This window comes from Limulus polyphemus, unplaced genomic scaffold, assembly GCF_000517525.1.
Source record: "Limulus polyphemus unplaced genomic scaffold, Limulus_polyphemus-2.1.2 Scaffold2741, whole genome shotgun sequence".
NCBI lineage: Eukaryota > Metazoa > Arthropoda > Merostomata > Xiphosura > Limulidae > Limulus > Limulus polyphemus.
The window spans coordinates 48,328-75,929 of NW_013668351.1; the positions used below are offsets into that span (position 1 = coordinate 48,328).

At 34.2% G+C, this 27,602-nt stretch overlaps 1 protein-coding gene across 7 annotated transcripts in view; it reads left to right on the forward strand.

The window, feature by feature from the left end:
• The window catches only part of LOC106467792 (D-glucuronyl C5-epimerase-like), an 85,420-nt gene that overhangs the window by 39,633 nt on the left and 18,185 nt on the right, over positions 1-27,602 (forward strand). For 6 of the 7 annotated variants that reach the window (XM_022395990.1, XM_022395987.1, XM_022395983.1 and 3 more), the window contains one exon: positions 16,893-17,443. In XM_022395990.1, the coding sequence (XP_022251698.1) occupies positions 16,906-17,443 (538 nt within the window). In that variant the 5' untranslated portion in view covers positions 16,893-16,905. Of the gene's footprint in view, positions 1-11,316; positions 11,487-16,892; positions 17,444-27,602 lie in introns of all 7 variants that reach the window. The other variant, XM_022395989.1, reaches the window with a different exon arrangement.

Genomic DNA, 27,602 nt, shown 5'->3' on the forward strand with positions numbered 1-27,602 from the left:
GTTTATCTACAATCTATGATATTTCCTTATAAATAATTATATTTTAGCTCATTTGTGCAGCGGCGAGCCGGATGAACTGACCTCGCGGACCGTAGTTTGGTGACCCCTGTTCTAGAATGATAACACAAAAATATAAATGCTTAGACTAAATAGCTTAAATCTCATAACATTATACATTTGTATATCAATTTATAATATGCTCTCCAGTGGCACAGCGGTATGTCTGCGGACTTACAATGTTAGAAACCGGGTTTCGATACCTGTGGTGGGCAGAGTACAGATAGCCCATTGTGTAGCTTTGTGCTTAACTTCAAACAACAACAATAACAATTTATAATGATGCGGCGCACGTGCACTCATGTTACAGTGTTCAATGATATAAAATTGACCTTTCGTCTTTACAAAATGACCCTGTCTTGGCTGTGTTTTAGTAGACTAATATTTAGTAAAATACAGTAACATTTCAATTATTGTACATTATATATATGTATATACATTATTATTATTTAGAAATAAGTTATTAAACTTATTTTTCTTAAAGCATAGAAGCAAACAATTATCTATTCTTGTTGCGACCTTTGTACTCAGTTGCTGCTTGACATAGGCTGCTATTTAAAATTTTGCACGTGGAGGATATGAAATGAAATCATTTATATTTTATTTATACAGTTGAATAGCCAAAAAATAGTAAATTATTATATCGATACCATGGAATTCCACTATAATTTATCAAGCTTAGTTACTAAGCTGTATATTATTGGTTACGGTAACATGAGTGCACGTGTACCGCGTCATTACAGCTTCTGTTATGTTAGCCAGGCACGGCTGAAAGGTCAATATAATAAAAATAGAATATATATATAAGGGTATAATGTTATGAGATTTAAGCTATTTAATCCAAATATTATGTTTTCGTGTTATAATTTGTAGTCATTCTAGAACGAAAGAAGCATAATTTATATTTATTTTCTAATTTTTTTTATGTTGGTTACAAGATCGGTCAAATTTATCGAACCCGAACAGATAAAATATAAAGTTTTTTCCTTAAGAAACGTTTGATAACTATCCGGACACTATAAAGATTTCGCGTTTGAAATTTGAAAATTTTCTGATGCATAAAAGTATTTTTAATTTTAAAATGAAAATTACTTTGCATGTGGCGTAGCTAATTTTTCAGCTTTTACTTCTAATGTACATAGCTTTAATGGTGTTTACACTCCTTGACTATTGAATAATTTTCTTAAAGAAGTAATTAAGAGACTGATGTTTTAGTAGATAATATTTCTATTTTAGATCGATTCAGTTGAAATTAAGCTATTTAGGTGTTATACCGTGTTTGTAGCTAATTCTTTATCGTGGAATTGTTTTAAAACAGTAACAGCAAAATATATAGCTAAATAGCGGCTTCCAAGTGGCGCAGCGGAATGTCTTCGGACTTAACACTAGAAACCGGGTTTCGATACCCGTGGTGGGTAGAGCACAGATGACCCATTGTGTAGCTTTGTCCATAATTACAAACAAATAAGGTAAATAGGAAGCAAATAAAGCTGACAACCAGATTCTGCCTTGAACAATATGTTGTTCATTTTGATCACCGACCCACATACCAGGGAAGAATCGTTAGCACGTTTTACAGCCTCTAACTCATAGGAAGGCCGGGTGTGACCTAGTGTTTAGCGCGCCAGACTGTTATTTGAAGAACATGTCGTTCATACGGATCAAACAAAATACGAATGGGAGAGACGTCTGTACGTTTTAGCCAATAAATGATAAGGGGGTCAGGCGTGGCCCAAAGGTTTGCGTGTCAGACTATGATTTCAAAAAAACAAGAAACGTGACGTGTACTCGGATATCCGTCCAAAATATGACTGGGAGAGACACTTGCACGTTTTGCAGTCAGTAAATGATAGGGAGGTCGAATTCTGAACCCGAGGGTTCGTAGTTAGAGCCCAATTGCCGCAACAATACGTTTACTATATTTTGTTGTACAGTAAACTGCAAAGTAAAGAAACTGGAAACTATCTCAGCTTTTATGAACCATAACAGACACAATGGCTTTATGAGTCATTATATCTACCCATCCTTGTTATCGATGGTGGCTAAAAAAATTATTGGAATTCATGTCAGTTACTTAACTTTATAAAGCCTCGTGATCTGTTTGAGCTTGTAAGTTTACTATTTTGACAGTAACAGAAAGTTATGTTACTTGTGTAACATTTCTGTGAATAAATCTGATTATGTTAAATAATTATGCTGTTTTTTTATATTTATATAGAGGGTGTAACAAAATGGGTAGGCAGTGTAGTCAAACAGTTATTTTCATATTCGCTTGAAGCCTAATTGGGTGATTTGATTTTTCATTTGCCTGTTTTCGGTTTTGTTTCGTTTTTTTTTCTTTTTGACAGGTTACTCCAACTTTTAGGTTTTCAAAATATTATATATTTGCATTTCACACATTTGTTTAGCATACATTATTTGTGGATCAATCATAAATTGAATGGTTGCCACGTTCGAAACATAGTTTAGCCGAAAATATATTATTTTTACAAATAAAAACAACTTAGTCTTTACCTACATTAACAGCATCATGGTTAAACTCGATGCTAGCGACCTCTGATATCAGTATAAATATAATCCATGATTCTAAGTGAACAGTATCGTATACTTATTATTTGATAAAAATGACCTATGTTATCAATCATAAGAATCCCTATGGGTTTGGATTTGATAATGATGCCATGCTTTCTACTTAATACTAGTAACCTTTGATGGCATATTAGAAAATTCCATGCCTCTGCCAGTCTTCCATGATTCCCATTTGATGCTAGCTTCCTCTGTTTTAATGCTACCTTCACGTTAATTAAGATGAATTACTTTGAGCTTGACTCTCCTTGGGGAATAGGAAATCCTGTGTAGCTATACTAGCCAATTATGTTTTTTCTTGCCATACCATGTATATAATTATTAAGCACTAGTCTTTTTTAAACAGCTTTACAAGGTTTGTTGGTTTTATTATTTAATATAAAGCACGAATACACTATTTTTCTCCGTATAATTTTTCAGATTTTTTTTTTTTGTATCACAGATTCACAGTCCCTCGTGCTTTAAGTGGAAAATCTAACATCTGTTAGATTTTACCGTGCACGTAGAGAAGAAGTAGAAAAGAAACACGTTCAACGATTTTTAATTTAACTTGATAATATAAAAAGAGAAGAAAAAATAAATGGTTCACGTCTTTTGTATTCGTTTTCTTAGCGTCAAGGGTTCCATCGTGTATGGATAAAAATAATAATTCTACAATAAGACTATTAAGAAAAATGGAAGTTCTGTTTTGTTTTTGCCAGTTTCACAGAAAGAAAGTAAAACATCAACATGAAAGTGTTAGAAATTCATTACGCTATATTGTCTTCCTAAAGTTAGAGTGTACAATTTCCCACAGTCTCTCTATGTTTTGAACGTTGAAACTTTATTTATTTATTTATTTTATCACTGGGTAAACATTTCTCATTCTCGTTTGATGTAATTTCGATGTTTTATGTACGTCAAAAACGACCATGACATTTCTCTTGTAGTGTTTTTCTGTTGTGTCTTGTTAAGTTTATTCAGTGCATTATGTAGAGTTTAACTTAAGGATAACTTTTTATCTGCGCTTTTTCATATTTTATTTCATGAAGTTTTTTAGAAATGCTAATCATGAAATGTCTTTACTTTTATGTTAATACGTTTAGATTCTATATTAATTCTACACCTATATAGAAACATTAAACAGACATTTTTTTAAAATTTGCACCTTACGTGGTTAGTGAATTAGCTTCAAAGTTTGCTGAGAACATGGACAAAAAGCAGGAGGGCTGTACATTTTATGATGGTACCAATTCTAGCTCCCTTAAACCTCACCAACATCATATGAGTTGTTTGATGTGATAATTCCTGTACAATTGTTAAAGGCAGTTGGGAAAGTAACATAATTGTTATGTATCTTGAGCATGATTAGTTAAGCTGCAAAAGTCTACAACTTTGCTTACTCTGAGTTAGTATTGTTTTGAACCTCAAACAGTGAAGTCATTCAGTAACACCGGTGATTTTTCATTGTTCTAGTTGACCAACATGCAATGATTCCCATGTTTACTTTTCACCTTTTTTGTTTCACTTTTACCTAATTCATTTGATTTTATTAGTCTCTTATCATTCTAATAGTGTTTAATAATTTTGTTTGACTTGTTTCTCACTCCATAATAAAGATTTTTTTCATTTCCAGTGTTTTTAACGGCCTTTTTCAAACCAGATTTAAATCAAATTCTGTTAAGCACTGATTGACTCTGGGCAACTTACCTGCAACGATCTGTACTTGCAGAGTTAGTACACACTGAGTACAGTCATACAATACCTGCTTAAGAGGTTTGGACATGGTGCACAGAAGATACGTATAACTACTCTGCATCCATCTCATCTACGATATAAAAATTCCATGAACAATTAATATCATAAAGAACAGACAAAAGCTGTATCACAATTTATACATTAGCGTACAGTAGATTCTTGAAATTAAGTTGGGTTTGGAGCTATACTCTAACTAATTCTCATTTGGTCAGAAAACAGTTAAATTGAGATCAATAATGCACTTTCTTCAGTAAATGTTTTTAAGTTAATCAAAAACTCTTGCATTGAGAGATACTAATCTTGCTTCTTGTTGATACTGAAGTTTCAGTTCCCATGTCCAAACCATATTTCCTACTTGATCATAGCCTTAATGTGAATCAAAGGTACGTAATGGAAGTCTACAGAGAACTGTAGATCAGCAGAAAGATGAAGCATGTTAGTCCTCCTACCTTCACGTGATTGGCCATCAGAAATTAAAAGTAGAAAGTTAGCACAGGTCCTCTAGTCTGAGATCAGTAAACACAACAGTGTACCATAAATTTTTCTTTAGAGAAATGGCCCAAAAGACTAGTGCAATGTTTTCAAGAATAATCCAAAACATACATACTTTTTTACTATGTAATATGTTGTTAATATACTGTTCTTGAACATGCACACTTTATCAGCCTCATGTAACTACCTAGTTAATCTTATAAAATGTCATATGTAAAGTCTGAAAAAACAAAACAAGAAAAGTTTTGTTACCTTAGTTAACAAAGGCCTTTGAAGGCATTATTAGTGGCTAATAACATGCCATTTTCAGGTCATACATTTCTTTACTTTTAACTTGTGTTTCATTTTTATAGGTATGTGGCTTTTTGTTTTGTCAAAATAATTATTGGGAGTAAGATTGTCCATTGTCATGTTTCTTAATGTATTCATATGGTTGTTTCTGGTTGCATTGGAAATTATAGCTACTAAATGTGTTAAGAAATGAGTAGTATAGGCTATTTTAGAACTTCAGTATTTCCTGGTCTGTGGTTCTAAGTAATGTTTGATTTACATGTGTCAACTTTTCTGCACCCACACACAAGGATCTTCCAAAGTTTTAAAATAGACACTGCATCAGAGAAAAATAAACATCTGCATGTAATAAATAATCTGGGTGAAGTACAACACAGCAAGGAAAGAGAAACAGACTAGGATGTGACATACAGGCACATGAATGAAGTAAATGCTTTAAGGAAATTCAAGCTGCATCAAATTATTAGCTGAAACATTAAAAATATAAAGCTATGCAAATTACTATAAAAAATGAAATTGATAATGTGTCAACATTACTGTATTTAAGATGACTAATGATGTGAACCACATGCTATATTATAGCTGTATTATATGTTTCTGAAGCATTTATTTCTGTATTTGCCAAGTCCTAGATAGACATCTGTATGGACCAGGAAGCTTGAGTATTCATTCAATAATGACAATTCATTCTACCCATTTAAGACAATGCTATTAATACTCTCCTGGCCTCCAATAGTTAAACCTACTATCTTACAGTTCATTACTAGACCCAACTGTGAAATACTAGTAAACACAGAGTGGAAATAATATCTCAAACTGTCTCTCTGAACTAGGTTTTATATCATGCCCCAATGGTGTTCATGAAGTGGTTGTTAAACATGCTGCTTATGAGCCTAACAGTTATGTTGCTTTTGAGAAAGAGAGAGCAGCTTTAGCTATACATGAATCTGAGTGATGCACTGTGGCTACTATCATAAGCTTCTACTTTTTGAGCAAGCAATTTTCACTTATGACCTCATATTTTACAGCTAGGGAAACTTCACTGTTAGAAAAGTTGAATCTTTAACACTCCTGTGATGGTCCACAACTCACTGAGTAAATGTTTCAATCAGGATGTCTGTTGGATATGCAGCATTCTCTCCATACAGATACAATGGATCTTTGTACCGGTAGTTAAGTTTTCTGATGATCTTTTGCAGTAACCTTTGAAATTTATCTTGCTTTGTGGCTCTTTACTTCACTAGATGATAACGAACATGCTTGCCCTTTCAGCTGTGGGGGCATTATAATGTGACAGTAAATTCCACTATTCATTGGTAAAGAGTAGCCCAAGAGATGGCAGAGGGTGATGTTGACTAGCTACTGTCCCTCTAGTCTATCACTGTTAAATTAGGAACAGCTAGTACAAATAGCCCTCAAGTAGTCTTGCACAAAATTCCACAAAACAAACAATTGAAGAAGAAATCAACTGAAGCAAGTACAATCGTAATGAAAGGTTTGTGGCTATATTCGGGTCCAAATAGTCAAGATCATCATCTGCCTACAAAACTTGACAGAAATTCATAACTGTTATGTGACAGTAGAGAATCTTTCACACCATTGCCAGTGTACATTCCCACTTCTGTTGGCCAAAGCCACAGTGTAATCTAAAGCAGTGGCATTGACATTATAAATGTATGCAACATAGTAGAAAAAACCTTTTTAACCAGGACAAGTTATAGAAATGAAATGCCTTCATTTTCAATTGGTCTCTGCAGTGGACCATTGCCAAAGATAGACTGTGGGAACTTTTATGCACTTGTTGCAATTAATTATTTTATTATGTGTGCCAGTGCTTATCCCATACCTCATATTATGGCTCAGAAGCTAGTGAACATATTTTTGAAGCATTGAGCCACATACTTTGAAGTGCCCAGGGAGCAAAAATTAACAACCAACTGTTCACAGAGCTATACCAGGCATTAGTAGTGGTGAAATCTTGGACTTCAAAATTTCTTCCTCAATCAAATGGTCTTATTTAGAGGACTGTACATATGATCAAATATACTTGCAAATTTTGTCAGATCAACAGGGATGACTATCTTCTGTAACTGATTATGACTTATTGGGCTACCAGAGAGCAGTTTGATGATTGATTCATAACATCTGAAAGAGACATCTCTGTAGGATACTTGCTAGGGAACAATGCAACTGGCTTTCAGTACTTGATAAGGTGAGCAGTCTGTCAAATGATATTACCACAGTTAACCAGATTACAGGGTATTCTGACACTAGCATTTATTGTAGTAGATATCATGCATGATTCTCCACCTATTGTAGAAGTTACCAGTTTCTACTTCAATATATGTGGCCAGTGAGCATGAAGTTCCCTACTAGGAATTGGAAAAGCTCTGTGGTAATAAAAGAAGGGCTACCATAATATGGTTAGTAAGTGCTGGTTCAGTTGTGGAGGCTGGGCCTGCTTACTGTTTTCATCTGCTGCACAGCAATAAAATGGATGAGTGCTTGTTATCTGAAAGTTAAAGTCAGTTGGTTATCTATAAATGTATTGTTTAAGTCCTATTATGATGATGAGACACAAATGGCTTGGTTAAACTTGGAGTTTTATTGGTACTGTATGGTTTGTTCTCTTTCTTGATCATTGACTAATGACTGTGAGGACTGTATGATAGTGTAATTACTCTCTGTAACTCTCTTTTATTGATATTTATCAGTAAGTAATGGGCTGAAGAAATCTGTAGTTACAAGTTAACTAGTAATGTTGAACAACCTGCATTGTGTTTAATCCTTGTGATTACCTAGTGGACATTATTTTTGCATCTCTGTTGAGGAAAGTAAGAAGGAGAGTAACTAGGATCATTGTTGTGCCTTTATGGGCAGGAGAGAAATCAACATTTCCATAGTTTCTCTAGAATCAAAGTTTATAACTTCTAACACAACAGACAATGCCTTAAGGAATACACTACACAACACCAACAAGTGGTAAAATGCTCCACGCAGGTATGCAAGATCTGAAAATAACACAAGACAGATGTGTGGTTTCTTCTGTGGCTGAAGGACCTGTTATTCAAAGAAGAAATTTTCTCTCCAGCCATGTGGAGTGAAGAACAACTATCTCTGTAAAGTGAAAAATGGGTAGCTGGAATAAGACATGTGATATCTGTTCTAACCATGGTTGTTGCCAGCACCTTTATGAACTGCTCTCTGGGCCTCAATGAATTGCTAAAACTACTCCAATTTAAGATACTAACTTTAGGGGTGGAGACCTTCAAACAGTAATGTTAGGCCAGATAGTCAAGAGGTCCCGCCATGATTATCTGACAGGATAATGCAGAATGAATTGAAAGTTACATAAGAAGGTCTTGTTAAAGGTGGAAAGAACTATATAAGACCAAATGAACATCTCATTTGAGATTCATTTGAACTAATTGTGTCCTTTTATTACACACAACTTTTTGATTGATTTATAACCATTTTAGTTGACTTTTTATTATATCTTGATATGTAAAGATGCATACTTATGTCCTGTAATATGATTGATGTTTAAATTTAATGTCTGTATTTATTTTTGAGGATACACTTGTTTATTTTTGTGTTTCTTATGTTTTATCTTATTAGTTATAAGCATCTGTACTGTTATGCTTCAATTATTATGTTGATATATTATTGTATTCTGCTTTTTACATTCTGAGCTGAGGTGACTTTTTTATTTTCAATATTTTTTATTTGTATTATGTTAAGGGTTTTTTGTAATTATAGTGTTTTGACTGTAAAACTTCAGTATTTCTTATTTGTATTATGTTAAGGGTTTTTTTGTAATTATAGTGTTTTGACTGTAGAACTTCATTATTTTTTATTTGTATTATGTTAAGGATTTTTTGTAATTATAGTGTTTTGATTGTAGAGCTTCGTTATTTTTTATTTGTATTATGTTAAGCGTTTTTTTAAAATATAATGTTTTGACTGTAGAAATTCATTATTTTATATTTGTACTATGTTAATTTTTTTTGTAATTATATTGTTTTGACTGTAGAACTTCAGTATTTTTTATTTGTACTATGTTAAGTTTTTTTTTAATTATAGTGTTTTGATTGTAGAACTCCAGTATTAGTAAGTTTTGATATATTGTAATTTGAATTCCAGTGCTGTATCTGATTACTTGTATTTTAATTGTACGTAAAAATGTTTCTGTTTAATCGTTGCTGTTAAACTTTTAGTTCTATTTTTCGGTTCAGTATGTCTTAAGGTCTTAGTTTAGGTAGTGTCAATCTAAGTCATTCTTAATTCTATGCTAGGCTGAGTAGAAAGCACTCTAGTTCCTCCAAAATAATCAAATGTTCCGTGATGTTGATTAACCTGGAGTCTGTTGTAATTGTAGCCATTCTTGTCTTCGTCCAAGTTTTTATATCTGGTGAATAGTAATCATATGTGTAGTGTTTGGGTACCTGTCACCATTGACTAAGGAAAAAAAAGAGTAACTATATTCAGAATTTCTTTTCGGTGAATTGTTATTGTTTTCGTTTTTGACGTAATTTCTCCACTGAAGCACAGACCAACAACACTGACGAGCTTATTCATTATTTTATTCCGTGCACCGCTTGCATTAAATCCTTCTGATATACTTTTATCAGCGGTGTTATCTTACGTTTGCGAACTTCAGTAACCCTAAGAATGCTGTACGAGTGTATGATCATTTAACGTTCATGTAGATTTAGCGTGATGAAGGCTAGATTGAGTGTAAGTAGAGAGAGAAATATACGTGAGTGACATTAAATGTTGTAATTTCCGTCAGTTTTTAAAGATAAGGAAGTTGTATTTCAAGAATAGTTTAATATTAATTACGCTGCAGTGCAGAATCATAAAAACCTTGCGTGCATGCATACATATGTTAATGTAACAGTTAAAGCCAGTGCGAACAGTTTCTTATAGGTGCTGTGTTGGGAACGTTTTCTTCACGTATGCCGCCGGTTTATGTTATATTTCATATCCGCTGTCATCTTAGCGTACATTTCAGGCGTCAATAGAGACGCTCGTGCAGACTTCTCGCACGGCTGTTTTTAATACTCGAGTGTAAAATCTGTTCATATTTACAGATTAGTAAACTTCTCCTGTTTAATCCTGTTCTGTGTAGTTAGATTGTTCTTCGGGGTATCATGGGACGTAACTATGGTTGCTTTAAAAAGTATTTCCAATAAACTAATTAGATATACCAGGTTAATAGTATTAAGTGTATTGTTTTTATGATTCTCAGCTATACATGGGCGTGTTTCGTATTTTATTTAGTAAAGTATGGTAAGTTTATCGCAATAAATAGAAAATTCTAAGTGAATACGTAGAGCGTTCATTATGTGTATATATATATATATCACTATACGTAACTCTACATATTTATATATCTAATGAAAACCAGCTTCTCACCTGAACTGGGATAATCTTAACATGTTAGAATTAGGTGTTAGAATTAGGGTTATAGGTTTACAGTTTATCCTGCAGTTGATTTCCCTTTTGTAAGATATTAGTTGATCTACATGGAGGTTTTCATCAATCTATTTTTGTGATGTTGATGTTAACACCCCATTTCGAATGTCATCATTTTTATGCTGTTTAAATCAAGCTGAGAAAAATAAAAATAAATGTAACATCATTCTATTTTATTATTTTTCATCAACAGGTACATGCATGTTCGTCCCTTGGACATATATATGTGTTTTTTTATAATTTGAAAGACTTAAGAAAGAAACGTTTTCTAACATCCTCTTGTATCGTGAATATAACAATTTTAATAAAGGATCTTGTAACACCAAATTTATTATGTTTATTTAATTGGACACTTAACGTTTCGCTTTATTTACAGCTTCTTCATGAGAGTGCCACTAAAACACAAACTGTAGCTGTTAGTACAAAGCTTCAATTGGTTTAAACCAGTTATTCTGTTCAAACAGTGGCTTTAAGTTTGTACTCGGTATCTTTCGAAACAGAGTAAAGGAACGTTTGTAGTAATACGTACGAAAAAAGAAAAGAAAAACGTGGGCTTAGCATTGATTATTTCAGAATTATCAGGATTTTATAGTTTTTTATTTTTTAGACAACAAACTATTCGACTACAAAATAAATGTGTGACTGAATAATCTTTGATGTATACATTTAATTTAGTCCGTCTTGAACCTCCACCAGACTATCTGGCTGCTTTCGTTGAAAACTGGAACTGAGAATTGATGTCTTGAGCAATAAAAATCGAAAAGTCGTAACCATGTGTATTTGAAGGAAGAACGTCATTGGCCACCACTACTGTTTTCTGTAGTCAAGGGCACACCCATTGCTAGGTCTGTACATTGTTTGTTTTGAATTTCGCGCAAAGCTACACGAGGGCTATCTGCGATAGCCGTCCCTAATTTAGCAGTGTAAGACTAGAGGGAAGGCAGCTAATCATCACCACCCACCGCCAACTCTCGGGCTACTCTTTTACCAACGAAAAGTGGGATTAACCGTCACATTATAACGCCCCCACGGCTGAAAGGGTGAGCATGTTTGGTGGGACGGGGATTTGAACCCGTGACCCTCAGATTGCGAGTCGAGCGCATTAACCACCTGACCATGCCAGCCCGTTGTACATTGTAATAATTTCACTGAAATATATGAGACCATATTATTTATATTAGTCATTATTCAGAAGATAGGATATTTCAATCTTCAATATAAAAGTTTAGCGATGTTGTGGAACTGTGAATGGAAGAAAATAAGTCTAAAATTATGGCAATAGAAAATACACATTATGCTTAATCATTACAAATCCTTTCGCGCCCACTTGCTTCCTGATCATGACACTGACCTTCAGTTTTTAAGATGTATATCAGTCTCTGTCCTAAGACTTTGATGATGAATCTTTTTTGGAAGCTTGACCTTTATCCTTGTGCCACTATAACATCGCTATGAAATTAGACTAGTATATCCTGATGATGCCTTAGTTTATGGGCTTTTTCCTCTCGCAAACATAATATGGATGATGTCATTTATGGTGTGACCTTGACTTAAAAGTCGTGCTTAAAGTTTTTTAATACTACTGTGAGCCGCCGAAGTTAATATTTTTTCATTTTCAAACAGACAGACACACGCTCACCAAAACAAAAACCACAAAAAAACTGCTATTTCTGCAGTTCTTTTCACTTCCTTGACATAAACTTTTATTTCAGTTGATGTCACCATCACTTAATTCTACTTACACTACAATTCCACTCTCTCCCTCAGTCTTTTGTATCATTCTGAACATTCAGAGTGAAAACTGTTCTTAACGTACAGAACACGTTTATGAAAACTATGTAGTAATGGCGGTGACGATCATAATCGTGTTGATGAATTACCCAGTTTTACACAAAAGTAGATAACATATCTTGACTGCTTTATCAAGAAAGGCACATCAGATGAGAGCTAATAAACCCAAGAATATAGAAAATATGTATGTCTAAGCCTACAACTTATTTTGACTTATGACCACGTTTCTTTACAAATTCCCGATACACAGAAATAAGTATACCACTCTGTATGAGACGATCCTGAATGTAAAAGCATTTTAAGAAGTTCACGTTAAAATTCGGGTTTCGATATTCTGGATTGGCAGAACACAGATAGTCTATTATGTTGCTTTGTGCTTAACAAACGAAATCATTTTCAACTTCAAAAGATGACAACGTCAGAACTGTTCTTTGGTCCCAGTAGGCTTAAACAGGCTGTCTGGCCCTATGTGATGTCATTGCTTTTAAGTACGTATCATATCAGATGTCACGATGATATTACCCGTGTTTTAATAACATAACACAATATCATCTGTAGCATTTAAAAACTTAGAAATCATAGTAAATGGAAAAAACTTCAATATCAAGTCTTCTAATAGTTTGTTCTATTTGTTGTTTTTTCACCAACGTTTTATAACCTGTGATTCTTCTAATCTAATAGTTGCTAATTATGAAAGTCAGAATTACCACTGACTGAGATACCGGTTCGGAAAAACTTGTATTGTTATATAAATATTATACCCACATCACCATTATATGATTTCTAATTGCATTTCTTTGGTTTGCTGATAGCCTTTGTGTGCTGGGAGCAAAGAATGCATTAGGCCTCTACACCACAGATTATATTTTCAGTTTTACCTTCGACGAAAATATATCGGTAATAAAATCGTTAAACAGTTGATCCACTGTATAATACTACTTAATAAATTAGGCGCAATTCCATAGTATTTACACACCTAAGTTAATTTAGTTTACTTTAAGGTGAGTTAATGGGATTTTAAAAACTCTAAATATTATAACCTTTATTGTCGTTTTTCTTGATCGATTTGCGTCTTCTTTCATTCTTAAACGCCTTTCTTTCCGTATTTCATGTTTTCTTTAGGCCACCAAATTATTTCTATCAAAGGTGTTTCTGTACACTATATTGTTACGTATCCGCTCGTTTGTTAATTTCTGGTAGAAATTATTTCCGAGGAACTTCAGCGATACAAGTCCTTTCTTGATTAAACCAGTTTACTCTTTCTCGATACAACTTTTTCTGATACACAGAATTTCCACAGTCACTTTAAACTTAACAACCATTATAACACACGCTATAAAACACAGTGATTCACACACTTTACTTACGGTGCATACTGTTCGCTCGACTCAATTATTTATCTGCCTATCCGCCCCGTTGGTTTTCTCGGCAGGCTTATATATTAAAAAAAGAGGGCAGCTCGATCAGATTAGAGTTGCCGGGCAAATTCATGATCATTTGAGAAATTTCACGTACGCTACCAGCACCAAACGCGCCAGCAGCGTCACGTGACTTCCGCTGTCGTAACAATACTGTCGGTGTCCTCTACCAATCAGGTCTTGCCTGCTTACCTCAGTCTGATAACGTATACCTTGTTTTGCTGAAACATGGACCACATTTACTTTTATTCCTTGACTTAACGACATTCTGTATAGTTAATCGAGTGCTTCTTTTCCTTTTCATGATTAAAGTACAACAGTAAAGAACGCAATGGAGCAAAGACAACAGAAAGCGAAAAATTTAGTTAGATTACCTTCCATTGGATAACTACATATAGAGTAAAACGTGGTGTTTTCCTAGTAGGTTAGTTGTAGGTGGATCGATATTGAGATGAGTAGCACTGTAGGCGTTTCACCGAGTGCGACAGCTTTATACAGTTGATGGCTCAGAAATCAAATACTCTAGTGCAGCTTTTAATCTCGTGAGATGACTCAATAAGAAGTAGACACAGACGTGAGAGAGTAAATGTCAAAAGCTGATTCTTGGAGGAAATTGACAAGCACTTGGATATATATCCATATGCTGTAATATCCTATTTACTGTATGCTCAAATGTTTTTTGTAATGAATGGTGTCTATTACTTACACAAGTATTAATTGGTGTACGTGATATTCATTTACGTTGATGGGAGTTACATTATGATGTTCCACTAAATTAAAACTAAGTAAAACTATGCTTTCCAATATCATTCTTTTTCTATATTACTGAGCCTTGTATATATTTATGAATACTGATCAACTGGTTCTGTCTGCTTTCCTGTATTGGTTTTCAAATGAGACCAAAAACTCGAGCGCTTTCGAATAGTTCACTATTCTTCTTCATGTTATCTATCTATCTATCCTATTTTCGAGATGGCGATAAGTATACATATTTTTCAACATTTTAAAGCTCAACCACCATTAAAGTAAGTTAAAACTTCAGTAGGGATGCTAAAGTTTCTGGAACTTTTGAGGCTAATCGATAGTTATTATGACAAATATGCAGAGTTTTAAGAACTCATAATTCACGACAAAGCTACAACTTTCGATGTATAAACTGCATTGGTTTACTATGTATTCATAACAAAGTATGTCTTTTCTATTGTATTTTACTTCATATTTCGTATATACATATTAGTTTTGTCTTTACATGTTAGTTTCGAAGCTCCGTTTAAAAGTTGAGTGCACGACTGCATCTCTGTTTGGTGTTATTTATACTTGTTAAACCGTATGGTTTAAAGGTATATACAAAAGAAAGACCACTGGAATTTTTTATATTGTTTTTATTGGTGTTTTGTGAATCTGCTTTTATACATTGCAAAATAACGCAAAGTTATCTTTTTTTTTCTTCTCAACTATAAACACTTCTCTAGTTTGTATGGCCACGCAACATCTGCTTTTCGGTTCCGTTAGCAGTGCTCTTATAACATTTTATTTCCTCTTCAATTGTTTGTGTGTTTTGTTGAATTTCGTGCAAAACTACTCGAGGACTATCTGCGCTAGCCGTCTCTAATTTATAAGTGATAGTCTAGAGCATTGATTCCTAACCTTTTCACCACCAAAGACCCCTTTATTATTATTTTTTCCCCACGGACCCCATGTTTTTGAAAGGTTCCGTCTACCCAACATACTTAGAGAGCCCGAAAAATTGTGACAGGTATAGAACAGTCTCCGCTTTTCTGTGTCCTTCCATGCATATTTAAAACAGCTCAAGAACCCCTGAACCCCCAATATTACCTTCGCGAATCCCAGGTTGAGAACCACTGGACTAGAGGGAAGGCAGCTACTTACCACACCCATCGTTAACTCTTGGGCTACATTTTACCAACGATTAATGTAAGTGGCTGTAACATTAAAATGCTTCCATGGCCGACAAGTATGTTCAACGACGGGCTACGATCCCGCGACTCGTTTCTATAGATCTTGTATTTTTTTCTTATAGGTGTGTTGTATTTGAGCCAGTAATCGATAATTTATAAAATGGTTAGTAATTTATATATATATATATTTCGTACAACACATTGTGTAAGCGCAAACAAATGATTTTTATTTAATATGAATCCAATACTGTTCATTTGCCCAGTTAATATAACGGACCATAAGTTACATTGATGTTTTATTATACAGACTAGAAATTGTTTTAATACATAGATCTTATTATTAGTGGCCTTTTTATGAGCTTTCAACATTTTGGCAGCTTGATTAATTCGTGGGGATAAATGATGAACAGTTTACTCTCGCTCAATACAACTCCTTGACGGTTTATAAACTGTTCAAATTAACATAGAAAATATAACTTATTATTTAAGCGAAGTTTCAAGCGGGTGAAATATAGTTTTTAACTTTGAAAGCTCAGCTGAGTTTGCACACTCAGAAAACTTCATCAAATGTTTGGATGAAGATCTGATATAGCAGATCGACACATTTCTTTAAATAAGCTCGTTAAGTTAGATTAAGCTGTTAAACTTATCATGATAGATTGTTATTTATTTTTCTATGCAGAGTTTCATAGAAAATGGTGATATTTGATCCTGACTGTGATGAATGTGAGAAAAACTTTACGCATGGTGGTGACCCCTACTAACGAGTTTACAAAAAAAAAGAATATATATTTTTTTTTGCCTTGTGCCATAGCAGCTTCTCATTACATTTTCCTCTCTATACCTCTCAGTTAATTAATTTTTTCTCTGTGTGTGTTATTATGGTTATTCATCCTTAGCGAAAAAAAAAACATGTTTTAGCACAAATTGGTTTTCAGTTGCTGTAATGAATTTTAATTGTTAACCATTTGAATTTACAACTGACATTCGAGTACGCAATGTTCTGTATTGATGCAGCTTTTATCAGTCATATACATATATAGGTTTTATGATACTCTAGTTGTTTGTAATATAAATTTACATGTACGTATTAAATTTAAAACTTTTTTTTCTTTACAAATAGCCTCATCAGCCCAATGAGAATGCGAATAAACCTTAAATTTTTACTGGTCATTCTCATAGTTCTCGGCACCATTACGACTTTAACTTATTGGATTCGATGTGGCGACGTCACATCTGCCCCATTTGACCATCTGGACCGGTCCAATCCGAAAGCTGGAATGAAAGGTAACCTATACAGTTTGGATTCTGAAGATGACAACTTTTCAGAGAACGATGCTAGTCCTTTAGTCCAGGAAGGAGTTCCTTTGATTCGTACACGAGGAGGACTAAAGACTCTCGATGACATTGATTGTCTTATTAACGAGGAATACACCGTATCGTGTAAACAGGAGGATGGAGAAGTATTTATCCCATTTACTTTCTTGCATGAATACTTCGAGGTTTACGGAAAGGTTGTTCAACACAATGATGAGAAACATTTCGAATGGCAGCACAGTTATTCGAAAGTGTACCACCCTCGAGGGAAGTATGACCCTCACGGAGTCTTCATGTGGTTTGAAAACTATAACGTAGGAGTTAGAGACCGAGTTTTGTGCATCAGTGGAGCAGAAGGTATGTATGTATATATGATTGATTTTATTGTTAGACGTTTTGAGTGTTTATATAAACATGAGCACGTGAAGTATATATACTGAAACCGTGTGTTCATTCCAGAATATCTGGAATCATATTTTCATCCAAAAATATGATTACTGTGATTTTATGGAAGATTTTCTCTGGAAAACAATATAAACTTTTTCTGTGGTTAGTTATTATTTGTAAGAGATCAAAATAGAGACAGGGCCGGATTTATACCATTTGAGGCCCACTTGCAATACTGTGATGCTGGAAGCCCCTTTGCTAGTGTGATTCAAAATTGAGACTCCCTTCTTTGGGGCTTGAGGCCCCCGTGCAATTGCATGGGTTGAACCTCCTCTAAATCCAGCACTGCGTATAGAGCAAGTGGTTAGCTGCTGGGATAAAATGGTGTACTGTCTGTACGTACTTGCATGATGAAATACGATAGTAAATGAAAAACTAGAAAGACAGAAGCATAAAATGAAGTGAATAATCATTTTAATGTTAAAAACGACGTTTGGGGCCGGACCTAAACATTTTATCAGGATGTAGACTGTGCATATTGGTAGAACTATGAGTACATTTAGAACGAGAAAACACAAATCAAAAACACATCACATGGGTAACAATCTAAAGATTGTGATATAGATTAAAAGTACAAATTAACAGTATTGAGTAAATCAAATATTTTTGGGCGACTTCGTATGTGTAAAACTAAAATATAAAAATAACATCAGTTAGAGAAGAAAAGCTTAAAGTTAAAACTGAAAAATAAAATGCATACATTTACCGTGACAAAGTAACGAAAAATATAGAGAAATAGTCCAAAATACGTATATGTGTGCACGCGCACAGAGGTTGCATAAAACTCATGTGTACATTACTGAATAAAACGAACCTGGCACGTGTGCAAAAGGAAATCCGAAACGTTTATGAGTTTTCAAATCAATCCCATTCATCACCAAGCAGCCCCATTAATTAATTATTAACTTGGGGTAGTAAGTGTACAAATATGTACACCTACATAAATGTATACACATACACACAAGTATATACTTATATACACTCATATACGTACGTATGAACACACACACACACACACAGATATATTCGGTGACGAGGAACCCACTTTGAGACTAATAATGCTTGGAGACAGCTTGAATGGGTAATGAAGAAAAACTTTAGTATAAGTTTAACATAACAGCAAATCTACAACGTTTCGACAAGGTTTTGTTTATGTTTGGTTCTCTGTGGAGAAACAGGAAGAAAATTGGAAACCAGATTCACAGAACACAATAAAAAACCGTCCCATGTTTTCCACCATTGCAGCTAAAAAAAATATAGTATCCGGTCATGTGACCCCTTTGTTCCATACTGTATATATATATATATATATATATATATATATCTGTGTCAGTGTAAACTACTGGTGCCAGATGATGACAAAACTTCGTCGAAACGTTGTACATTTGCTGTCATCTTAAACTTATATTAAAGTTTTTTCATTACCCATTCAAGCCGCCTCCAAGCATTATCACACACACACATATATATATATATATATACATATTTACAACAGCTAAAATATAAAAATTGGGAATACGTCAAAAAGAAGGGTAGTGCGAATCTTACGCAGCATATCCAAACCGTAGAAGAAATTTAATTAAATGTAAGTTCGCTTCCCAGTGGCACAGCGGAATGCCTGCTGACTTAAAACGCTAGAAACCGGGTTTCGATACATGTGGTGGGCAGAGTACAGATAATCCTTCGTGTAGCTTTGTGTTTTTCTTCAGAAACAAACAATAAATGTAAATTCATGAAAACATCGCAGCCACAATACAAACGTCCAACACCGGGGGTACAAATCAGGACTACAAACCAGTGATTGATACCCGATCGCCACAATCTTCCAAGGAAGAAAATTAGGGACGCAGTGACTAAAGTCTTGAAACTGATTCCTTACAGTAAGCGTTATCTACTATGCCATCAATATGTCACTTTAAAGGTTAGGACTTGGCCATGAAACGTGGTGAAAATATGGTGTTAAACTTAACCAACAAATACATTCGCCTAAGAAGGACCCATCTTATTCTCCGTTGCAACTTGTTTATCGTTCAGTTCGTTAAAAGAGAAGGTGTTTAAGTTGAGAGCTAACTCGGTGAGCTTAAACAGTGTTTTTGTACTGGAATACTTCTCGACTCCTGTACTATCTCGGTCTGGCATGGCCACGTGGTAAAGGCGCTCGACTCGCAATCTGCGAGTCATGGGTTCGAATCCCCGTTCCACCAAACATACTTGCCCTTTCAAACGTGGGGGCGTTATAATGTGACGGTCAATCCCACTATTCGTTGGTAAAAGAGTAGCCCAAGAGTTGGTGGTGGGTGGCGATGACTAGCTGCCTTCCTTCTTGTCTTACACTGCTAAATTAGGGACTATATCTGCTATATCCAATGCTGACGAGGCCCTTCGGTCGTATCAAAGCTCGTTGGGCTAGCTGAAATCCGACAGACATAGTAGTGGTATGGGTGCTATATATATCATAAATTTTCATGAATAATGACTGTTATGGTGTCAACTAGATTAATTAAGGGGATTATATTTATTATCTCTTGTTTATGTCATTTAGAAATCAGAATTGTAAGGTAACACATTATCAATCATTTTATTTCTGACATCAGTTATTTATTTTTTAGTTGAATTAACTTTACTATCGTTTAGAAGAACTGCCTTGTTATACCAAACAGAAGCGTTTCCGATAATAAAACCTTCTCTTGCTTGTCGATGTCTATACAACACATAAACTACTTGGAACTTAACGTTCCTTAGGCTCATCTTATTGACATTTGAAAGTATATGCTGTTTACGACTTTATACGTCAAACTCATAAAGCTAATTAGATTCTTTTATAGCTGGTAATAAATATCCTTTGTGAGCATGGCTTAACTTATGAATTTTATTAAATCATTAGATGTTTGTATGTAAAGTCCAAGTGGAATATATTCCAAAGATCTTTTTAAATGGCTGGTTATACCTCATGCTCTTGGAGACGGTACTTCTTGAAGTTTATAATTGTAAAGCCAGTATGAGGAAATACTAAAACTAATGGGTTTTCAGGCATATCAAATTTGTTTCCAGTACTTACATTAAGCATAATATGCTGACGTCATCGCTTATATATGCTAAGCTTTTATCATCGCCTTTTTGTACTTTTACCGTGTATGATGGTTTGTTAGCCTTTGACGTCCACGTTCTTCGCTTTCAATGGCACGTGACAGCTGAAAAGATTTACCACACGTGGACTTTGATTGAAATAAATGGCTTCACGTTCTATCGTCTACCTGAGATGTATGTGTTCGTGTTTAAACACGAACGTGGACCGTGAGGTATTGATTTAACATACTGTCATAGATTGGTTTTACTTCATTTTTTATTTACATATTTATTAAAGTGAATAGCTGTTTTTAGATATCTTTTTTTTTTTTAGATTTTGAAAAATTACATGTGTGTTTAGAAACTTGTTGACTAGAAAGTTTTGGTAGATAATACTCCACGAAAATCTCGTATTACACCCATTTACTGGAATGAAGGAAAAAATATGTTTACGTGTATTTACTATCAGTTTCAACACCATGTTTCAGTTATTGAAACGAAACTTTTGAGTTTTACTTCTCTTTGAAGAGAAAAACAAACAAAAAGACCGTCAAAAACGAAATATTGTAACTGCTTTATATGTGTAGTATTATTTGTTTAATCGGAATTTTGTATGCCACACAAAGATATATAAAAACAAATACTTTTGAGTAGAATATGACACACTTCATTACACGTTTGTATTGTTCCTCATATATAATTGTTCTGCTTTTGCTACACATGAATCCATACTTTTACATTAAATTATACAGATTTATATTTTTTTCTAAAATATATTGGTAAAGTCTAAATTCTTTTTTTGTTCATTGCATGATGTGAAAAATAAATCGTCTAAATATTCCGTATAATTTTAGATTTGATATATGCATATCTTTATATTTTAATTTTAATATAAGTATCGTTGCGGGCAAAACGTTGTAAATAAACACCACCACTTATGTACCCCGTAAGAGGAGTTCCCAAACTCTCTCGATACAACCCCCAGAATTTTTCATATCCTGACTGAGGCCCCCTCACTCAATGAATCTGTAGCTATTCACTGGAGGTGCTTACTTTCATTGCAAACAACGTATTTGAAAATATTTTATTCCGCTTCCTGCTTGGAAACTCCTGCCCTGTAACAAACAAATAGCAACTAGAGCCAGATTTTGCTTGAAACATGAAGATTGCCCTATGTAGATTAACTGAAGATCTCACTAAATTATTTTAATTGCTGAAAACGTGGTCGAGTTGAAATAATCAGTTATCCAGTAATAGTGACGTCATTTAATTATATACTTGTATCACATAGATTCTAGACGTTAATTGGTTACCTTTAGAATTACACCTATCCGTCAAAAATAGTAAAATAGAGTAGTTTCGATGCTTGACAGTAGCATATATACATATTATTTGGCGAAACTTTTGCTGTGAATATAGCCTAAATTAACAGGGAAATAAAAGTATTTTGACCTATATAGTGAGTTATCATGTTTCATTAATACTACTGTGGAAACTTTGGTGTTAAATGGACGCTAAAAACGCCAGTAAAACATTTGAATAAATTAGTGAATATATTAGACGAGATAGTGGATACTTCATTATGAACAAATATCACTTAGTTCTCAATTTCTATATAGAAATATATTTCATGAAATCATTGACTTGGGTTATTACGTTTTGGTAGGGTCGTGTAAAGTTGGTATAAAAAATGTGCTTTTTGTGACAATTTCTTGCAATATACATTAAGGTCTCAACGTTTTCAACTCAGCCGACCCTCTAAACGTAACGAACCACTTGCAAACACTGACTGACCTTTCCCGATGGCTGTCTCGGCACGTGACGGAATGAATTCGGCGTATATCTAGAGTAAACACTAGAGACTAGGCATATATTGTTATAAAAATTATAGTGTTTGCAAGGACCCTTCCAAAGCTCTTTACAGCCGACCCCATTTGAGAACTTGTGATATACACGCCTACGTTAATGGGTAACCGGAACAACGGCAACAAAAAAACTTCGTATTTGGGAGACAAAAACCTTTTTGTGCATTAATCCAGTTGCTGTCACTGTTATTTAGTAGCAATACAAGCCACAAACACATTTAAGCTATATTGAAGTTAGGTCATGTGTTATTAAAAATTATCGAGTCAAAACAGGGTGACATAATACCAAAAAAGGTCATCTGACACTGGAAAGTAGATACAGATAGGACTCTGCTATCAAGACGAGTGTCATTGGAAATTGATGTATTGCTATCAACAACACGAATTTTGATGTTGACAACCCCTTTAATTAGACAGTATTACATGATTGGAAGTGACAAGAAAAAGCTAAATACATACCATTGTTAACTATTTTACGGTTTTAAGTTTATAAACCATATGGATTATATCAGTGTTTAATCACCTTTTGTCTGACTTTGTGTACACTTTAACTGCAAAAAAATTTAGAGCGAATAAAAGTGACCCAGTGGGTCGACTGATAGCTCACTTATGAGATGAAGTAAAATTAAAATAATGTAAATATTTCCTGATTTCGAATCTTTAAACACGTGTTTTTCTGTAGGAAAGAAGCACGTGTTTTGATTTTTACCACATAATTTTTTTCTCCGTAGCAGATAAAACATATTTTAAGATCTTGGTGAACATAAGTAATTTCAGTTAATGACCATATTGAAATTATTTGTAGTGACTTTAAACTCCTAAACCAGAGTACTATGTTGTAGTGACTTAAACCAGAGTACTATATTGTAGTGACTTTAAACTCCTAATCTAGAGTACTATATTGTAGTGACGTAAACCAGAGTACTATATTGTAGTGACGTAAACCAGAGTGCTATATTGTAGTGACTTAATCCAGAGTACTATATTGTAGTGACTTAATCCAGAGTACTATATTGTAGTGACTTAATCCAGAGTACTATATTGTAGTGACTTAATCCAGAGTACTATATTGTAGTGACTTAATCCAGAGTACTATATTGTAGTGACTTAAAACTCCTAAAACAGAGTACTATATTGTAGTGACTTAATCCAGAGTACTATATTGTAGTGACTTAATCCAGAGTACTATATTGTAGTGACTTAATCCAGAGTACTATATTATAGTGACTTAAACCAGAGTACTATATTGTAGTGACTTTAAACTCCTAATCCAGCGAATGAATGAGATTTTTAAGTCTAACAAAGTGATTGTAATCACTCTAGACTTCGTGGCTTTGGATTATCAAAAAAGTTCAATGGTTAGTTTACTAAATATGTTTGTAATTATACACTATATTTTCTAAAAATGTGAGATTGTCTTATGTCAGATATCAAGTTAGATAAACATGGTAACACTAAAAAGATGTTAATCTATATAATGATTTGTTCAACAACGTTTCAAACCTAAACATTGCTAACGAAAGTATATTGGAACGTTAGGGACTGTTTAAGTATTATCTGATGAAGAAATTAGGCCCAAAACGTTGATGAACATATTATTTTCTAGATTAACATCTTTTAATGTTACCATGTTTTGTTTTGTTTTCAAACTTGTGACTTTTTTGTGTATGACGTTTATTCGGGTTTTTGTTATGTCAAAGATCAGTTCAGTTCCTAATCACAGTATTTTCTCCTATAGAAATATAAAGATACAATACCAATTGTAGGACAGCAATTATTCCTTGCGTGTTTTAGATGTAAGTAAATAAAGGAATGAAATTCCCAGATTAGAATTATCATGAATTGAACACCACGTGTTTGGATTATTGAAGTTGTTACGTCTCTGTATGTTTGTTTGTTAATTCTTCTAAGATACAAGTCCTTTCTTTATAAAACTTGTTTATTCTTCCTCAATACAACTTAATTTTCAAAGTTACACACATTATAGTTCACAACAATTCACTCACTTTCTATCGCGCTTAAACTTAATTGTCCGTCCCCGCAAACTATAGTTCCGATCTCTGTGTCTGCTATCCTCAGTTCCCGCCGACCGTAATCGCTGTCTTTCTTTCTCTCTGCCTGCTTCGTCTCCGCTACTGCTTCGACTCCGTCTCTCTCTCTCACTGTCTAGCGCACTTATATACGATAATACTGCCTGTTCTAGAAACTTCTAAGACTCTCAACACGTGCTACCAGTGTCAGTTGACGCAACGCTGTCGCAACACACTTGCGAATCTTCTAGAATATTCGTCACGTGACCCCGCTGTCGTAACACACTAGCGAATCTTCTAGAATATTCGTCACGTGATCCCGCTGTCGTAACACACTAGCGAATCTTCTAGAATACTCGTCACGTGACCCCCCACTGTCGTAACAAAGTGTTTAAAATGTTTATTGATAAAATTGAACAGTTCTTCATCATATATTAATTCACACCATGTTTATGAATTTGTTTGTCAAGGAACTCCTTCAACAGTATTAGAGCTAGCAGGACAAATAGGGCTAACTAAATCCACTCAGAAGGTCACCTAGGTATGATGGGATATAAAATTAGGTTTTTAAGATCGCTATACTATTTTGCATCGGATTTTGTGATCTTGTCGCCCCCTCGGGCGAATGTTCTAACGGACATGTTTTCGGGTATGGACCTCGTTAATGGGATAGCTAAAGAAAAAATCTGAATCAAAAATGCTTTATTAAGCACACTGAAAAACTTTTCATTCATGATGAACATAGACCTAAGTACTTCTCCCCACTAAATCTAGTAAACTCGTTATGGAACCTACGGCCACCTACTACCGGGCAAACCGGTAGCTGTAGTGTTAGTTTTACATTAAAATGGTATTTATGTAAATATAAAATTAGTACTGTATATTTAATTGGCAAATATGGAACTGTTTGTGAGAACAAGACTATATGATCATAACAAACGACAAAAAGCGAAATATTTGCTGGTAAAAATAGAAAAAGTTCTACACCCATGGATATGGCCTGAAAATGGCCACTCGCGTGTGCAACAACCTGCGGATAATTGTTGGGCGCATGCAGTGACTGCATATTGTAAAAATAGATTTTCCTAGCTACAAGATATAGTGGAGAAATGCGCAGACTTCACCGAACAGAACCAAGCAAACAACGGCCAAGGAGAGAAGTAGAGGTCCAGTGAGAATCTGACCCTGACAGGTCTCTTGACCAAACAACAATCAAAGCTCATTTACGATATAGAAATGAATAAAATTTTACGAAAAATGAATCTGTGTATTTATTAATGTCGGAAAGCTTTGTGACGGTATGCTTTGTTTCAAGTAAAATTATTTTTTATTTCTACTTCAATAAATATTTAATGTTTTTAAGGTGCAGTTATTTGATCTCGAACATATGATAAGGTGTTGAATTTGATGTGTGTGATTTGTCACGAGTTATGACAGAGCATTTTACACGGTGTTTACGTGCATGTTTCAGATTAGGAAATGACCTCTTATAGAAAGATCTTTTTTTCTTATCCTTTGAAAATGTAGCACCGCTTAGAAAATATTTGATACTTATACCTAGGTATATTTACAGAAATTAGCATTAACTATCAGGACTATGCATAGTCACGATATCTAACCCGAACACCTATACATGTACTTCTCCAAATTAAAGTGTTACATTTTTTGTGCGCAATTATTTCACAAATATTTGTGAAATATTAAGTTGACAAGAGCTTTTCAGCAGCTAAGTTGAAGCGAAACTTCCAGTGAACGCTATGAATGATAAAGGTATTGATCAGCACAAGGGATACTGGAAATTGATGTCACAGACAGTGTTGTCATTTATCACTATTTGGATCTGCGCTTTTGAAGGGAGAATGTTATCCTACTTCGGAATTCTCTCGGCGATCATTTTATTTGTTTTTCAAAGTTATCTTCATTTTGAAACCGATTTATATGCTACGAAGTATATCTCAGCCTACTTAAAAGGCAACTTTTTATTTTCCTTTTTCATTAAATATTTGTTTTTCTTGTCATTGGGCACACTAATACTTTCAAAGTTTTGCCCTTTCCACTAGAAGCTTAGCAAAAGAAAGTGTATGAAACAGTTTTCATACTCATGTAAACTTACATTTCAAGTTCGTGCCCATCTACATTTCAGCATACATCACCGCTTGTTGATAAATTATTCAGTTGTGTCTCTGACGATTTAACGGTAATAATTTGAAGTTTTAAAAATTTATTTCATTGTATGTCTTGCTGTGCTCTAGGCCATGTTGATCACTGTACTTTGGTAAAAGAATAAGCAATTGTATCTATTATTATGCAGATTTTAAATTTTAACTTGCTCAAAGGTGAAAGAAGTGGGAGAATTAATGTTTATGTGAAAAGAAAAGTATAGTAGTGTGTTGTCTGTCAGACAGTCAGTAGACACAAATGACGTCACATAAGGGACGCTTAACGTTGCAATTTTACTGTTGTGACGTCAGTAAAACGTGTACATGCCATGAATCACGAGTAGAATTATACACTCTGTAGGTTACAACACGGTCTAATATATGAACTTCGAAAGCAAGAAATCAAAATATGTGTTACTCTTAATTTTGGTTTTATTGAGACAGATCACTTTCGGGGACCCTGCACAAGTACTTCTGTTTTTTAGTATATACTTCGTACTTGAAGCACGAGCTTATCATCGAGTGCGATTCTGAAAAACGTAGTGAAGCGTATGAGCAGAGATGAGTGTCCCAAGCCAATCACAAAGGCGTATCTTTCTGAATGTCGGAGCAGAGAGGGTGAGGGAGAATGGCGGCCACCAGAATCTGTGATTATATAAAAGAAAATATTAATATTTAGTTGGGAAATGCTGTTAAACTATTTTGATGCTTTTTGTCGATGTTTTAGCATGCATTTAACGGTTTTAGGTGCGATTATATCAACCTCGGAGTTCCTCTTCAATTAAATTTGTCTCGTAATTGGATCATAAATATACACCTGGAAAAAAGTTAAGCACCCCCAAATATTTTTCAGGATTGCTTATTGAAAATAAGGTTTAATTTTCATGATGTTGAGCAATGTTCATAATTTCAAACATAATTAAAAGGATGTGAGCGTTCAGGTGTGACA